This window comes from Ailuropoda melanoleuca, chromosome 17 (genome assembly GCF_002007445.2).
Source record: "Ailuropoda melanoleuca isolate Jingjing chromosome 17, ASM200744v2, whole genome shotgun sequence".
NCBI classification, from domain to species: domain Eukaryota; kingdom Metazoa; phylum Chordata; class Mammalia; order Carnivora; family Ursidae; genus Ailuropoda; species Ailuropoda melanoleuca.
This window is the reverse complement of record NC_048234.1, coordinates 38,365,733-38,383,830: the sequence shown is the minus strand read 5'-3', so window position 1 is coordinate 38,383,830 and position 18,098 is coordinate 38,365,733. Positions and strand designations below refer to the sequence as shown.

Here is an 18,098-nt window from a genome sequence, read left to right as displayed (position 1 = left end):
AATTGGGAGAGAAACCTGTAGGGAGACCTACATATGTGAGAAAACTGGCTGGAGAAGAAAGAAAAGAAAAAAAAAAGAATGCTAAACACAAAATTCAGGAGGGGTGGTTATCTCTGGGTGTGGGGAGGGAAGGCAATGGCACTGGGCGGTACAGAGGGCTTTAGGCTCTTCCCAGCATTCCATCTCCTAGGCTGGGTTTGGACCTGTGAATTCCACGATCACTCATTCCTATTTAAATGTGGACATGCTCCAGGGGCGCCTGGGTGGCACAGTCAGTTAAGCGTCCGACTCTTGATTTCAGCTCAGGTCATGATCTCAGGGTCCTGGGATCAAGCCCCCCCCCCCCCCCCCCCCCCCGGCCCCGNCCGAGTGGGGCTCTGCACTCAACAGGGTATCCACTGGAGATTCTCTCTCTTCCTCTCCCTCTGCCCACCCATCTTTCTCTCTAAAATAAATAAATCTTTTAAATAAATGCTGACATGCTTCACTATTATATTTTCTATTCTATATCTACTCTCTATTAAGGAAAAAGAGCTCTTTTAGACTATTTAGGCACAGACTTTTATTATTTATCTGCTGCTCTATCCAGTGCCTGCCTCTGATCATTGCTAAATCGGTGTTATTTTATAAATCAGCGTTCTCAAAAAACAGTAGAATGTAAATCACTTACGTGATTTTAAGTTTTCTAGTAGCCACATTTGGAAAGTAAAAGAAATAGGCAAAAATAATTTTAAACTATTTCATTTAACCTAGTGTATCTGAAATAACATAATTTCAGCATATAACCAACATACAAATCCTTAATGAGCTATTTTGCTTCTTATTTTGTACCACAGCACATCTCCATTTGGACTAGTCACATACCAAGCGCTCCATGGCCACACGTAGCTAGTGGCTACCATATTGGACAGAGCAGACCGAGAAAAACACTCAAGCAATAATTACTTCTTAAAAATTTGTATTTATTTATTTGAGAGAGAGAGTTGCGCATGAGTTGGGGGGAGAGCAGAGGGAGGAGCAGAGGGAGAAGCAGATACCCCGCTGAGCAGTGAGCTGGATGATGCCTGGGATCATGACCTGATCCAAAGGCAGCCACTTAACCTACTGAGCCACCCAGGGGCCCTCCAATAGTAATTAAATGCAGCCTGTGCTACCATAATGCATAGGATTTAGGTGAATGAACAACAGCTGTTCAACAACATCAGGCTGAACAACATCAACAGCCATGTCCAATTTCACACAAGCACAGGCCGTGAGAATAGTCTTGACAGCCGCCGGGCCACCATCAACTGGGAGACCCCACATCCTGCTTTTCAGAGATGTTAAAGTGTGAAGTTGATACAACACAGTAGTTATCATGCAAGGCGTGTGGTGTAAGGACTGGTTATTAGTACGAAGGCCTACGGATGATGTAGGGAGTTGGGGCTGGGTGCATTTGAGAAAGTGAACCTGGAACTTGATTGCTCGATTCAGGAGAAGAGACTTGGCTGAAGGTGGTTTTTGCGACCTTTGTCAGGCTATTGGAGTACGGTGAAGGGTCAGAGAGGCTTAGGGAGCCCGGACAGCATGTCCCCACGAGGAGGCCTGCGCAGACACTCTCAGGGAACTCCGAACACTTAACTGCTGCCACCCCCCTGTTCTGCCCTGTGCACATTTCCCCTGTGAGGTACCTGTGATGGAGAGCTGGTGTTTGCAAAACCAAATGTTCCTTCTGTAAGACCACTTCATGGCTCCCCTCATGAGTGTTTCCTTTGCTGTTTTGTTGTAGTAGTAAGTTTATGCTTAACAACTAACTCCTTTCTTGTCATCTTGTTGGGTTCAAGAAGGAGAGAGAAAATTCTATGTGCCCAGTTTTATATCAAAAAATATTCGTGGAGCACCTGGGTGGCTCAGTCAGTTGGGCGTCCAACTCTCGGTTTCAGCTCAGGTCATGATCTCAGGGTCCTAAAATCAAGCCCCAGGTCAGGCTGTATGCTGGGTGTGGAGCCTACTTCAGATTCTTCCTCTCCCTCTGCCCTGCACCGCCCCCCACCCCCACCCCCGGTTGTGCACACACTCCCTTTCTCTCCCAAAAAAAAAAAAACTTTTGAGAGTTAAGAACTGTTGCAAATATTGTTTCAAATATCCTCAAAAGGGCCTATCCTGTGACAGCACATGAGTAACTCTAGCTACAAGAAGACATAAAATTATCTTTCTTTCCCTTATGTGCCACTTTCTCCTCAAGACAGGAAGTCAGCCATGTCCTAAGAGAATTGTTTTGACTTTACAAAAGGAATATATGCTTACCTTATAAAACACTTCAAGCAAAATCCACACTATTGATAAAGAATGGAGAGCAAATCTCCCCTCCATCCCCTTCCTATTACCTCTCTTCTGTTGAAATCGGTACATGTCCTTCTAGATGATTTGCCACAAATTGACAACTGTGTTCATATATCCGCTTTAAATACAAAAAATATTTGTCTGCTACATTAAATACATATTTGGCTTTATTTTTATACATCTGGAATCATTGTACAATTAACATTTACAGAACATGTTTTAGCTATGTTTCTCCAAACAGCAGCCAGAGTACTCTTTTACAAATGTAAGTCAGAGCCTGCAGGGGCTCCCCGGTGCCCTCTGGGGAAAGCCAAAGTCCATATCTGCCTCAGGGCCCCAGGGGATCATGACGTCAGGGCCCTCCTCCCTCCTCGCTGCCCTCTTCCCCTCACTCCCATGTTCCATTGCTTTTAAAGCCTGCTCTTCCTCCAGAAAGCCAAGCACATGGTCCTTACCCTGGCTGGCCTCTGCCTGGAAGACTTTCCCCCCAGTTCTTCTCAGGGCTCTCACCTCCTACAAGTCTTTCTCAGATGTCACCTTCCCAATGAGGTCCACCCCGACCACCCTATTTAAAGGTACATCCGGTCCCCCAGCAGTCCCAGTCCCCCTTGACCCTGTTATATTTTGCTTCCTTTAGAGCACTCTGATTTTCAAACTCACTAATTCATTTATTAGCTATAATGATTTTCTGTGTGCCCCCCCTTGCTGGCATGTAAACGCCTCAAGAAATGTTTGTTTTGGGGTGCCTGGGTGGCACAGCGGTTAAGCGTCAGCCTTCGGCTCAGGGCGTGATCCCGGCGTTGTGGGATTGAGCCCCACATCAGGCTCCTCCGCTATGAGCCTGCTTCTTCCTCTCCCACTCCCCCTACTTGTGTTTCCTCTCTCGCTGGCTGTCTCTATCTCTGTCGAATAAATAAATTTAAAAATCTTTAAAAAAAAAAAAAAGAAATGTTTGTTTTGCTTGTCAGTGTATCTATCCCCAGGGCCGAAGCTGTGCCTGCGTAAGAACAGGTGTTCAATGAAGTATTTGTAAATGTTTCAAATTTTTTTCCTTATTATTTACCCTTCATTTGCCTTCGTATTCCTAAGGCCTAGTCCTGTACCCGACACATTATGAACACTAAATGTTGCTGGATTAATGCTGTTTTACAGGCAAAAACTCAGTCAAGAAGGAAGGAAGGATTGAGAAAAAAAAAGTAGGAAATAGTGGACAAAAACTTCCAGTGAGCGCCACCTGGTGGCAGGACGGCGCCGTCAGGCTCCCTGGGCAAAAAAGAACAGATTTGTGTGAAGATAAAGTAATACCTTTATTTTTTATTTTTTTTTAAAGATTTTATTTGTTTATTTTTTAATTAGAGAGAGAGAGAGGGCATGTGCATACGATCAGGGGTGGGGGGGGTGCAAAGATCCTGACCTGAGCCGAAATCAAGCGTTGGTTGTTCAACCACCTGAGCCACCCAGGTGCCCCAGAATTTTATTTTTAAGCAATCTCGGCACCCAGCCTGGGGTTTGAACTCACAATCCCGAGATCAAGAGTCACATGCTCCACCCACTGAGCCAGCCAGGCGCCCCTAAAGTAATACCTTTAAACCCACACCTTTGCATGGCCCTTATAAAGTGATTGCATATGAATTATTTCTGCTAGTATATCCTTGAGGACAGGGATGGAAAGTACATCCTTGGAGACTTCTTGCTCCAAGTATTCGATAGTGACAAGTATTTAAATGCCTATTTAGACAATTAAAAAAACAAACGAACACCTGTTTTTCAAGGAAATCCAAGTTCCTCCCCTCACTACTGAAGCCAGATAGTAAAAACCAATAATAGAACCAACAGTAATAATCCTTACAATACAAGTTATTAGGTGGGTATTATTGTTGTTCCTAATTTAGTCTCTCTATTCATACTAAGTAGGGAAACAAGTCCTATCTCCATGAACAGATAGCTCCCCTGTAGCCTGCGGAGGACGAACAATGCTACTGTAATGAGACCCTGCGTCAGCCTCCTCTTGTAGTTTCTCTATTCTGACACTTTCCCATCCGAGGCCTTGCTGGCCCCTGCAGGGACTGGCCCTCTCTGGGTTAACCAATTCCTTGAGCCAGTAAACCACCTGTCTGTGAGTGTGCCTTTCCGATGCAAACCAACCCATCCCAACCCCCAACCACCTCCTCCATCAGGCTCTCACCCTCTGAGCCACTACCCACCTGCCCTATGACCCAGGGCCAGGTGTCAGACACCAGGGGACAGCCCCCAGGGCCCAGAGCCTGCTGAAACTATTCAAACTCATTTCTGAACCTGCTGGTCCTGTCCCACCAGTTCCTTCCTGCAGAAACCAGCAGGGGCACTGGCTCACATTTCCAGCCCCCACCTGGTGCTTCCAGGTGTGGTCCCCCAGGCATGGCAAGCTCCCTCTTGGGAACTGTGAGTAACTGTCTTTTCAATGGCGGTCGTCTCCTGGTCTGTTGGCCTTCGCCTCAGATTTTCCAGTAATACACTATACAGTTGACCCTTGAACACCATGAGTTTGAATTGTGTGCATCCCCTTATATGCAGATTTTTAAAAATTTTTTTACTTGAATTCAATTTAGTTAACATATAGTGTACTATTAGTTTCAGGGGTAGAGTTTAGTGGTTCATCAGTTGCCTATAATATCCAGTGCTCATTCCATCAAGTGCCCTCCTTAATGCCCATCACCTCTCGCCTCCAGCAACCCTCAGCTTGTCTCCTATAGTTCAGCGTCTCTTATGGTTTGCCTTCCTCTCAATTTTCATCTTATTTTATTTTTCCTTTCCTTCCCCTGTGTTCATCTGTTTTGTTCCTTAAATTCCACCTGTGAGTGTAATCGTATGGTATTTGTCTTTCTCTGACTTACTTCACTTAGCATAGTACCCTCCAGTTCCATCCATGTCATTGCAAATGAGGATTTTTTTAAAATATAAATACAGTACAGTGCTGTGAATGTATTTTTCTCTTCCTTATGATTTTCTTTTCTCTAGCTTATTTTATTTTAAGAATACAGTCTATAATAGACAGAACATACAAAATCTGTGTTAATCAACTGTTAGTTTTTTTTTTTTAAGATTTTATTTATTCAACAGAGATAGAGACAGCCAGCGAGAGAGGGAACACAAGCAGGGGGAGTGGGAGAGGAAGAAGCAGGCTTATAGCGGAGGAGCCTGATGTGGGGCTCGATCCCGTAACGCTGGGATCACGCCCTGAGCCGAAGGCAGACGCTTAACCGCTGTGCCACCCAGGCGCCCCTCAACTGATAGTTTTTGATAAGGCTTTTGGTCAACAGTAAGCTCTTAGTAGTTAAGTTTTTCAAGGAGTCACAGGTTACACAAGGATTTTCCACCATGTGGTAAGTCAGCACCCCTAATCCTTGCGTTGTTCAAGGATCAACTGTATTTTAAAATAAGCCCTCATGGATGGCCCAAGGCTGAGAAGAGTCCTGACTCATTAGAATCTGTCCCCACAGCAGCAGAGCCACTGTTGTCTCCCTTCCACAACCAAAACAAAGCCATAGCTGCTACCCGGAAATAAATGGGGCTCCCCCACCTGGAGAAGAAGGGATAGATGCCCCCAGGCAGGTCAGCTCTACGCAAAACCTGGAGCAAGGAGTCTCAATTTTCTCATGGTATCTTCTCACTGCCAGGGCTGGGGGAGAGCACATTGAATTATAGGGTTGAAGCAGAAATTAGAACATAGTCTTGTAGAAATAATGTAAGGGAACAACCATAATGGCCAGAGGCACACTGAATGAGTTGGTGGACTTTTCATGAGAAATCGTTAGTGAAAGAACAAGATGCAAAATGTGTTCTCAGTTCTGTAAACAATTACCATGAATCTTTTATATGCATGAGTGTGCATATATGGCAATATAGGATATATAAGCACAGAGAAACATAAACTTAATTATACAGGTTACCTGATGAAGGGGTTAATGAAAGAAGGTAGTGGAAAGGGGAAGGAGCAAAAAGGAAAAGCAGATAAAAACACACTGAAAAATGCATGTGTGACAAGATCATATTTATGGACAATAGCATAATCCCTAAAAATCTAGTTTCTTGGGGGCACCTGGCTGGCTCAGTGGGTAGAGCATGCAACTCTTGATCTCAGAGTCATGAGTTTGAGACCCACGTTGGGGGGTAGAGTTTACTTAAAAAAATAATTTTAAAAAATTTTTAAAAATATTCTGAAGTTCTGGGGCACCTGGGTGGCACAGCGGTTAAGCGTCTGCCTTTGGCTCAGGGCGTGATCCCGGCGTTATGGGATCGAGCCCCACATCAGGCTCCTCGCTATGAGCCTGCTTCTTCCTCTCCCACTCCCCCTGCTTGTGTTTCCTCTCTCGCTGGCTGTCTCTATCTCTGTCAAATAAATAAATAAAATCTTTAAAAAAAAATATTTAAAAAAAATATTCTGAAGTTCTGAATTAGGACTGCTTGGTTAAATCCCAGATTTATTACTTCTAATCCCGTTATGTTGGGGTTCTCTCTATACCTCAACTTCCTGATCTGTAAAATGGAGATTATAATTATATTTATGTCAAAGAGCTGTTGAGAGGATTATATGGAATAATTCATTCAAGTTCTTAGGACCATGTCTGGCACACAGAGTAAGTGTTCGCCAAACACTTAGCCAGTATTCATAGCCATTACTAATGGTCAGTACCCTCAATTTGTATGCCCCGGTACTTCTGTTAGCTCTAGGACACAGCTCAGAGCACTGACCTACTCCATCATCACATATGCTGAGCCCAAATGCTGCTGTAAAATTGCAACCACCCAGGTTCCCTTCTACAGGCACCATGCAGACCACTGCCCATCTGTTAATACGGTTTTTCTTCAAGCAGGTCACAATATAATTGACCCATTTGGGGAGTTCTGTCTTTTCATTTGTTTCCTTTTTAAAAACAGCTTTATTGGGGGTATAATTTATTTACAATAAAATGTATTCCTTTTAGTACACAAGTCAGTGACTTTTAATACATTTACAGAGTTGTTCAACCATCACGAATCTGATTTTAGAACTTTTCCTTGCATTTATTTAGAAAGATTTTATTTATTTATTTATTTGAGAGGGAAATAACGAGAGAGAGAGAGAGAGAGAGAGAGAGAGAGAGAGAGAACCAGCCGGTTGAAGGGCAGAGGGAGAAGCAGACTCCCCACTGAGAGGGGCTGCTCAGGGGCTCCATCCCAGGACCCAGGGATCCTGACCTGAGAGCAAGGCAGACTTAACCGCTAAGCTGGTTCTCAGACCCCCTTATCAGGTCCATTTTAAAAACAATGAGATCCTGTGGAACCATCACTTTAGTCTCTTTTTATTGGGGATTGCGTTGATCCTTCTGTTGGTAATCCATTTATGCCTGCAGCCTTCTACTTCGCCTTTGTTTTTGTCCGGGGTTCTCCTACAGCTTTTCTAGGCCACAGATGACTAACAAAGGGTTTATGTCTGGCTCCAGGGATTTTTTTGTCGATCGGGAGCAGAATCGGAATGACACACAAGGAATGCAACCATCCTCCCAGGCTGGAGTTTCTGAAGCACGAGCGCAGAGGGGGCGCACGGCGCCCAGGGCGGGCCAGCAGGGAGCGGGTGGGGCTCGCTCAGCGGGGCGCCACTGTCCCCAGGCCACAGCCCACCCCGCCCCCGCCCCGAACCCCCAGCAGAAAGCCCGGGCCCACCAGGAGAACTTTTCTATGGTCCCCAAAAGAAACCTGGTGTAGGTTTGCATTCACTCCCAGCTCCCACCTGCAGCCCTAGGTAATCACTGATCTTTTCTTTGCTTTTGAATTAGAGACCTGCCCCTTCAGCTGTCGGCTGAGCTGTCGGCGACACCAGGAGCTATCTTCCCTGGATCCCCTGCCCTAACTCCTCTGCCAGACATTATGAGCAGTCCCCCATGATGTGCATTTTCCACAGATAACTGCCTCTAGCCATTTCTTTATTTTCCTAATACTGACCTTCAAATGTTCTTTTAATTGCAAAATAAATGCTTATTGTAAAATGCATAGAGCACAAAGAATCCTAAGAAGGAATACAAATGATCCTAAATCAATGCTACACATAGAGCTACTGTTAAGATTTTTAGGTGAATGGGAGCCTGGGTGGCTCAGTCCGTTAAGCATCTGACTCTTGATTTCCGCTGGGGGAGTTGGCTCAAGATTCTCCCTCCCTGGGGCGCCTGGGTGGCACAGTGGTTAAGCGTCTGCCTTCGGCTCAGGGCGTGATCCCGGCGTTCTGGGATCGAGCCCCACGTCAGGCTCTTCTGCTATGAGCCTGCTTCTTCCTCTCCCACTCCCCCTGCTTGTGTTCCCTCTCTCGCTGGCTGTCTCTATCTCTGTCAAATAAATAAATAAAATTAAAAAAAAAAAAAAGATTCTCTCTCCCTCTTCCCCTGCGCCCCCTGCCCTGCGTGCTCGCTCTCTCTCTCTCTCTCTTTCTAAAATAAATATTAAAAATTTTTTCTTGGGGCGCCTGGGTGGCAGAGCGGTTAAGCGTCTGCCTTCGGCTCAGGGCGTGATCCCGGCGTTATGGGATCGAGCCCCACGTCAGGCTCCTCTGCTATGAGCCTGCTTCTTCCTCTCCCACTCCCCCTGCTTGTGTTCCCTCTCTCGCTGGCTGTCTCTATCTCTGTCTTATAAAAAAATAAAAAAAAAAAAAAAAAAAAAAAAAATTTTTTCTTAAAGGTTTTTAGGTGAACCATACATGATTTTTTAATGAAACAGGGTCATATCACAATATCCTTTTTAGAATCTTTTTGCTTAATAACTTTCCTGTTATTAAATATTTCTATATAACAATGATTTTTCTGAATTTGTTAGGTTATGAGCTCAGCATTGGACGTTTAGCTTGTTTCCCATTTGTCTTCTATTCTATGTAACGCTCTATTGCATGTGTTTGAAAATACATTTATACACACCTCTCTGTTGTCTGTAACATCACTCCTGTCATCCAACTGAGAATGCTTTCATTTTTTATTGTAATAATTCATGAAAGAAAAATTTTCAAATGGGAACAGTAAAAGTTACACTCTAACCCAAACTCCTGGGGACTACCTCTGTTGGGATATATCTTTTGAGATTTTACAGTGAATATATAAGCTTCTATAATATATATATATAATATATATTAATATATATTATATATAATTATATATATATGATCATATTGTGCTTATGGTTCCACTATTTCACGTGTTCGTTTAATGAGGAAACAAGTTTTTATTAGTTTCAGGTGTCCAATATAGCGATTCAGCAATCCTATACGTTACTCAGTGCTTATCATGGTAAGTATACCCTTGATACCCATCACCTGTTTCCCCCTCCCCCCACCCCACCTCCTGTCTGATAACCATCAGTTTGTTCTTTATAATTAAGAGTCTATTTCTTGGTTTGTCTCTCTCCCTTCCCCCCCCCTTTGCTCGTTTGTTTTGTTTCTTGCATTCCACATGAGTGAAATCATACGGTCTTTGTCTTTTCCTTACTGACTCATTTCACTTTGCATTATAGTCCCTAGTTCCATCCATGTTGTTGCAAATGACAAGATTTCATTCTTTTTTGTGGCTAAAGAATATTCCATTGTGTATACATATACCGCATCTTTATCCGTTCATCAGCTGATGAACACTTGGGCTGCTTCCACATCTTGGCTATTGTAAATACTGCTGCTATAAACATAAGGGTGCGTGTATCCCTTCGAATTAGTATTTTTGTATTTTGGGGGTAAATACCTAGTAGTGTGATTGCTGGATCATAGGGTAGCGCTATTTTTAATGTTATGAGGAACCTCCATACTGTTTTCCAGAGTGGCCGCACCAGTGTGCATTCCCACCAACAGTGCAAGACGGTTCCTTTTTCTCCACATCCTTGTCAACACCTGTTGTTTCTTGTGTTGTTGATTTTAGCCATTCTTGTGTGAGGTGATGTTGTAGTTTTGATTTGTGTTTCCCTGGTGATCAGTGATGATGAGCATCTTTCCATGTGTCTGTTGGCCATCTGCATGTCTTCCTTGGAGAACTGTCTGTGAATGTCTTCTGCCCATGTTTAAATTGGATTATTTGGTTTTTGGGTGTTGAGTTGCATAAGTTCTTTGTATATTTTGGATACTAATATAAAACTAATATAAGGATATTTATGGTTTTAGTCCATATTTAGGTCTTTAATCCATTTTGAGTTTATTTTTGTGTATGGTGTAAGAAACTGGTCCAGTTTCATTCTTTTGCATATTGCTGTCCTGTTTTCCCAACATTATTTGTTGAAGAGACTGTCTTTTTCCCATTGGATACTCTTTCCTGCTTTGTTGAAGATTATTCCCACCAACATGTGATGGTTCCAATTTCTCTAAATCCTTGCCAACACTTGTTATTATCTGTCTTTTTTTAAAAAAAGATTTTATTTATTTGACAGAGAGAGAGAGACAGTGAGAGAGGGAACACAAGCAGAGGGAGTGGAAGAGGGAGAAACAGGCTTCCTGCTGAGCAGGGAGCCCAATGTGGGACTCAATCCCAGGACCCTGGGATTATGACCTGAGCCGAAGGCAGACACTTAAGGAATGAGCCCCTCAGTTGCCCCGTTATTATCTGTCTTTATTATAGCCATCCTAGTGGGAGTGAAAGATATCTTATTGTGGCTTAAGTTTGCACTTTCCTGGTGTTCATGATGTTGAGTATCTCTTCACATGTTTATCAGTCATGTGTATATCTTCTTTGCAGAAATCTCTATTCAAATCTGTTGCCCATTTTTAAATCAAGTTATTTGTCTCTGTGTTGTGGAGTTGTAAGTGTTCTTTGTACATTCTGGACACAAGTCACTTGTCAGATGCATGATTTACAAACATTTTCTCCCATTCTGTGAGTTGTCTTTTCAGTTTTGTCAGGGTATCTTTGGAAGCACAGAAATTTTAATTGATGAAGTTCCAATTTATCTATTGTATTATTCTTTTGCTTGTGCATTTGGTGTTGTATCCAAGAAACCACTGCCTAACCCAAGATTGTGAAAATTTACTCCCATGTTTTTACAGTTTTATATTTTTTAAAAGATTTTATATTTATTTATTTATTTATTTATTTATTTATCTATTTATTTATTTATTTATTTGATAGAGAGAGAGAGAGTGAGTGTGAGCAGAGGGAGGGACAGAGGGAGAAGTAGGCTCCTCGTTGAGCAGGGAGCCCAATGTGGGACTGATCCCAGAACCCTGGGATTATGACCTGAGCTGACGGCAGACGCTTAACTGACTGAGCCACCCAGCTTCCCCCTTATAAGAATTTTATAGTTTTACCCCTTACGTTCAGGTCCATGATCCATTTTATGTTAATTTCAATGCATGGATTGAGGTAGGGGTCCAACTTCATTCTGGGTGGCTCAGTAGATTAAGCATCTGACTCTTGATCTCAGGGTCATGAGATTGAGCCCCCACATGGGGCTCTGCACTGGTCATAGAGCCTACTTTAAAAAAAAATAAATAAACGAATAAGAGTTGAGATGGATAAAAATGAGGACTGTAAGAACTACATTAGAATTGATGATTAAGAAGTCAATATTGCCTTCAAGAATTCAATTTTGGGGGGTGTCTGACTGGCTCAGTCAGAAGAGCATGTGACTCTTGGGGCACCTGGGTGGCACAGCGGTTAAGCGTCTGCCTTCGGCTCAGGGCGTGATCCCGGCCAGCCTTACGGGATCGAGCCCCACATCAGGCTCTTCCGCTATGAGCCTGCTTCTTCCTCTCCCAGTCCCCCCTGCTTGTGTTCCCTCTCTCACTGGCTGTCTCTATCTCTGTTGAATAAATAAATAAAATCTTTAAAAAAAAAAAAGAGCATGTGACTCTTGATCTCAGGGTCGTGAGTTTGAGCCCCATGTTGGGTGTAGAGATTGCTAAAAATAAAAAAAAAATTAAAAAAAAGAATTATTCCTGGTGATTGTCAGACAATGACTTGTCTTGACTCCAGCCAAGGGCATTAGGTGAAAAGTGTGTTAGTGAAGTCAGCATTAGAGTGGATAAGAGCATCTTTGGCTAGTGATCTATTATAAGATTCTGTTTCCTGACCCTTCAACAAGAGGGAGGTGTCCTCCATAGTAATTCTGCAAAGAGAATCACCAGGAATCTAACCTTCCCTGTGTCCCACTCCCTGTTGTCAATCTCATTGTAATGAAATGAGTACAAATTTGTCAGATATTGCTTTGAATATATGTTCATAGGGTTGCAGGATTGGACACTGAAGTTGGAAATCCTTTATCTGCATCAGTAATTCTGATTAAAGTTTAGCATATGTGTATAGTAGGGGCTTAAAAGTCAAGCCCTCTTTAGGGGGTGGAGAAGGGAGAAAAATGTATTGTCCATTGGTCCTGGGAAAAGGCAGCCCTCTCATGGTGGGTGGCACCACTGGAAGACAGAGGTAATGGCTGCCCAGGGGACAATGAGAGGTTTTAGATGAAGCAAGTTAGAGAAATATTGTCCTTTGCAAGAACTAACAAAAGGAAAGTACAGTTAAAAAAAAAAAAAAAAAGGAAACCCAATCAAGTCTTATTTTAACTGGTCAGCGGTAGACATATCTATGAAGCCACTGTGAGAATGTAGGAAAGGGGATCGTCATGCTGCATTATATTGCTTTTTTTGGGTCATACATATTGATATAGTGTACTCACTAGTGACTGTAATATATTTGGATATAAGTATATCCAAGTAATAGGTAGATAGATAAATAGATAGATAGATATCCCAGAATGAATATATATTCAAATATATATTAGTTTTTTTCCTTCTTCCCAAGCAAAATAGAAAAACCCAGAATGAATATAAATATATTCATATACAAATGTATTCATTCTGGGTTTTTCTGTTTTGCTTGGAAAAGAAGAAAAACCTAATTGATTTACTTCATCCCGAACACCAAGAGTATCCTTGGTTGATCTCTGATACTCATCCCAATTATTGCCCTCACCAGTCTGGATACAGTGGTACCCAGGAAGATATTTTCCCTCATACATTCCCGTATCTCCAACAGAGGATTCACTGGAATAAATTAAACCGAGAATGTGAAGTATTGTGGGGTTTATCTGCTATTTATTGCTATGTAACAGTCCACTCAAACCTTAGTGTCTTGAAACACCTATAATTCATTATTTGCCATAATTGGGAGTTGGCTGGCCTAGCTGGTTGGCTGTTGTTCTCCACTTGGGATTGTCTGGAGTTGCTCAGGCAGGTGACTCAAGATGTCCTCACATACGTGTCTAGTGGTTGGCACTGACTCTCAGCTCCCCATGGGGTTCCCAGAAGAGTCGCTGGCCCTCTTTGTGTGGTGACTTGGGATTCCAAGAGTGTGAAGTGAAGCTGCAAAGCTCACTGCCTGGGCTCTGGCACTCCCACTCATGCTGCCGGCCAAAGACAAGCCTAAAGCCAGCCCGGGGTCACAGGTGGGAGCAGACAGGGGCACCTGCGTGGCTCAGTCAGTTGAGCACCCAACTCTTAATTTTGGCTCAGGTCATGGTCTCAGGGTGGTGGGATCAAGCCCCACCTCAGGCTTCACACTCAGTGTGGGGTCTGCTTGGGATTCTGTCTCCCTGTCCCTGTGCCCCTCCCCCCACTTGCTCTCTCACTCTCTAAATAAATAAAATCTTTTTAAAAATGTGGGAGCATCCTGAACTGCCACTTACTGATGAGACCAGTTGTAAAGATTCTGCGGACATCTCTGACTCCTCGCAAAGGGATTAAACACAATTCCATCTGTAAAATGCTTACTGGCACATTTGGCTCAAAGCAAATTAGTTCAAAATGCTCATTGTTGTTATTGTTTTATTAGCCTTTTCCTCCTAAATAAAAAGCACTTTTCCTGGGTAAGGAATAAGGGAGTTTCTCTTTAGATGAACTGGAAGTTATTAAAATGGGTAAGACAAAAAAAACCATGTAAGACAAAAATACGAAACAACCATATAGGATTCTTTGAATTAATATTAAATGCCTGAGCATATATGCCATATACGAATTTGAGGTGTTTCAGAGAAAATATTTGGTTGGCATATGAGTAATTTGATAGACCGAGGGTAAGAAGAAAACAAAAGAAAACTTAAAATAGTATAAAATTTTAGAAGTGTCCCACTTACAAAGTTCTGGGGACGTGAAAAGTATTACGCATCCCCCACCCCCCTGCCTTGTACTTTGCTGGATTGTTGATCTTTCACTTCATCTTCTCTTCTATTGCTTTCTCAGGAATTAGAGAATAAAATCCCCCATAATGTTTCTCAGTAGTGACACCAATCCCGATGAAGACGGGACAGTGGCAGAGTCTCCCAGATGTTCGGTACGTGCTCACAGTTCTGTAACACTCTGCACGGGAAACTTGACCTTCAAAAATTGTGACAGTTTGGGGCACCTGGGTGGCACAGCAGTTAAGCGTCTGCCTTCGGCTCAGGGCGTGATCCCGGCGTTCTGGGATCAAGCCCCACATCGGGCTCCTCAGCTATGAGCCTGCTTCTTCCTCTCCCACTCCCCCTGCTTGTGTTCCCTCTCTCGCTGGCTGTCTCTATCTCTGTCGAATAAATAAATAAAATCTTTAAAAAAAAATAAAAATAAATTGTGACAGTTGGCGCTACCAAATACCCGGTGTCATATTTGGGGGGCCCAGGGAATATAAACATTCCACTTCACTGACTCACGCTCTTTTGTCACAGTGAAATGCAACACTTCCATGGGCCGGTAGGTAAGTTCGAGAGCTAAGTTGTTTTCAAGATAATGGCAGTCATTTGAAAAGGCCATTCACCCACCTTAGTCCACTTGGCATTTGTTGCTCTTGTCCAGAACGGCCTAGGATAGAAGGGAACTGCATTGGGCTAATGATACATATTTGGGCTCTCACTTTGACCTTTCTGTCCTTCCAATTGAATGGCCTAAGAAGTTTCTTAGGAATAGTGGAGTTAGTAGGCAAGATGCTCCAGAAAATGAGATTTTATTCCTTCAGGATAGGATTTTAGATAAGGAAGGTACCCCGAGGAAATCTTTATTGTCTTCTCTGCCAACAGCTCTTCCCCAAAACTCCGCAAATGTAACTATTTGCTTTGGTAAAATACCCTAGTGAATAAGGACTATTATAGCTTCCTTTGCACTGCATTCCTGAACATTCTGAGCCCTTTGGACACCAGGATGCAACCTTGATTCCTACATTATCTGGCTCTCTTTCTTTCTTAAAAGAAATGTAGCCTTACTCAAAGCAAAGGTTGCAACCCTCCACAGCTCTCTTTCTCTCTCCATGGCAGTTCATCATACTTAATACTGAAAAGATCTTACAGACTTTAGGGTCCAAGTCTAATGGGCCCATTTCATGGTTTAAGTGATGCGTCTACATAATACCCCTTTCTGGGAATGACTGTGAGATTCGACATGGCCACTACTAACTTGAGTTCGTTAGGCAGAGGTATCTTCCAAAGACAGATGCTTCTGTTTTCATTGTTACTTGGTATCCTTTCTGTTCTGTGGTGTGCGGGTCTACCAGACAATTAGATTTTCATCCAATCTCATGACTTCCCACCTTTTTCCCCCACAGCTGCCAGAATTGTATGCTTTTGCTAAGGATTTTAATAAAGAGAGCAAGAAATCAAATCTCCTAAAAACTCACAGTATTTCACCTAGTGAAGCACAGAAAATGCTTAGTCAAAACCTGAATGCCATGTCGTTCACCAGTGGAACTGATGGTGTGAGGGAAAAAGACCTCCAGCCTGTTTTCATGTGCAAGCTGGTGAGAAAAGAAGGGGAGAAACCAGACTCTATGACCGAACTGCTGTACCGAAGCTTGTTGACCAGCTCTCTGTCTCCGGTGGAGAGACTCACCAGATCCCAGCAGAGGCTCCTTCAGTGTGGGATTCCTCCACCCGCACACACTTTTCCCTATGAGATTCTCATCCATCACTCCAAATCTTTGTCACCGTTCCCCGTCCCCGAAGATGAGAAGACTCACAGTGCCAACATATTACGCATGCTGGGCATTTCCAGAATCAGGCCAGAAAATTTTATCTTTGAAGACAAAATTGCTAAGTACTTCTTAGTTGATCCAGGTAATCTAAACAGATGAGGCTATGTGGGGGGAAATTCATGGAAATCTTACTGCAAAGTTTACCTAGGTTACAAGAGCCGAAATAGTCCAATAGCGACCCATGGGAATCTTGCAGTCCTGGGGCTCATGGCTGATGTGCTGGCTGCCTACAGTGCCAACGTGAGGTAGAGAACAGAGACTCGAATGTTCCAGGGTCCAATCTCAGGTCCAGTCTCGCAATGGAGTATTATGGATTTGGTACTTAAAGTAACCTTTATAAAATTAGTTAGACTTGGACCCTAAGTCACCCGTAACTATTATGAGCTTAGCCAAATATTTACTGAATAATGGCTTATTTTTCTTAAGTATCTTGGCTTTAGTGCAGTTGAGAGGGGTGTTTTTAGATATTTTTTCAGGAATTTTTACCCTTTCTTTATTGATACATTGCTACAAACAAGAGGAAACTCCTCCCTTCATTTCTGACACTTTAAGAGGAAGCTGTTCCTTAAGAAACAAAGATTATTCAGAGAAAGTTAAAAATATATAATATATATGATGATGAGTTTCAATGAGAAGGAGGTGTCTTACAAGATCTTCATTTTCCTTAATTTGAGGGAGGTAATAATTTGTCATTCTATGTAGCTGTAAAAAAATAGACTAAGTCAGTGAAGTAAAATATTTGAACCTTTCTGAAGTAGGTTCTTGACTCATATTTAAAGTAGGTTCTTGACTCAATATTTGCACAGCAAATATTTTGACAGCACCATTTTTATACTAAAAGTAGTGGGAGAGACAGAGGAACAAATTCAAAGGCATGGATTGGTTACTCTGCTCACATTTGGTCTAAGATGCTGGACCGGTCTTTGCTGTAATTCCCCACACTGATATCTTGACAGAGTCCAATGCAGGTTTAAAATCCTGATAAAGTCATACTTTGTGTGTTATGGATCCCAGGCAGAAGTAGAAATCAAGGCAAATGTAGGAATGGCCTACATAATCCACAGAAGTGCATTAGGTAAATCTTGGACCAGAGAGGAAAAGGCATGGAAAGTATTAGGAATCAATAAGTACTGCCAAAGAGCCTGTTGAAAAAGTACTGGGGGCTTTGGATATCTGATAGGATGTTTATGGTTTTGCAACCCTCAAGAGCTAAATTGTCCTTTCTTCCCAATACATGGCTTGTCTCCTGGCTACCTAACTTCTAGAGGTCTCTCTTGTGGCCTTCCAGATTCGGTTGGAGTTTCTTCTCTGTCTTCATGACCTCATTTCCTCAAATCCTATAGGCAGAATTTCAAGTACACATCCTGTCTATTCAAGGAATATGTGTGAAGCCAGGTAGGCACCCATATGAAAAATATCCAGTAATTTCTTAATTGGTATTGCAACACTTCATCTTTTACTCTCCTCTATTGCCCAGTATTACTATCATTTTGTCAGCCAGCCAGTCCCTAGAGTCTGACCTTCATGGTTCACTGGCTTCTTAAAGGTATTGTAATAACTAGTGATGCCCCAGGTTGGTAGGCCCTGAAAGAGTAGCTAGGCTCTGCCTTTTATGTCCAGGACTTTCACCAGCATCTTGGAAGAAATGACATTAGCAACCTATGCACTTCTGACTAGTCTTTGTCTTGTTTTAAGCCCTCATTAAGATCCTTTTAGCCTCCCTCTTGATCTTGGTGCTCTGTAGATCTCTCCATTTGTCCATTGTTAGTATCCAGGCACTGAATGGGAGCCCCTCCACCTGCTATGGCCCTGCAG

General features: G+C 42.8%; 1 protein-coding gene across 9 annotated transcripts in view; it reads left to right on the top strand.

Moving 5' to 3' along the window:
* Window positions 1-18,098, top strand: part of C17H9orf153 (chromosome 17 C9orf153 homolog) — a 34,610-nt gene that overhangs the window by 14,568 nt on the left and 1,944 nt on the right. For 8 of the 9 annotated variants that reach the window (XM_019794994.2, XM_034646807.1, XM_034646806.1 and 5 more), the window contains 2 exons: window positions 14,528-14,618; window positions 15,858-16,365. In XM_019794994.2, coding sequence (XP_019650553.1) covers window positions 14,553-14,618; window positions 15,858-16,365 — 574 coding nt within the window. In that variant the 5' untranslated portion in view covers window positions 14,528-14,552. Of the gene's footprint in view, window positions 1-9,550; window positions 9,609-14,527; window positions 14,619-15,857; window positions 16,366-18,098 lie in introns of all 9 variants that reach the window. The other variant, XM_034646799.1, reaches the window with a different exon arrangement.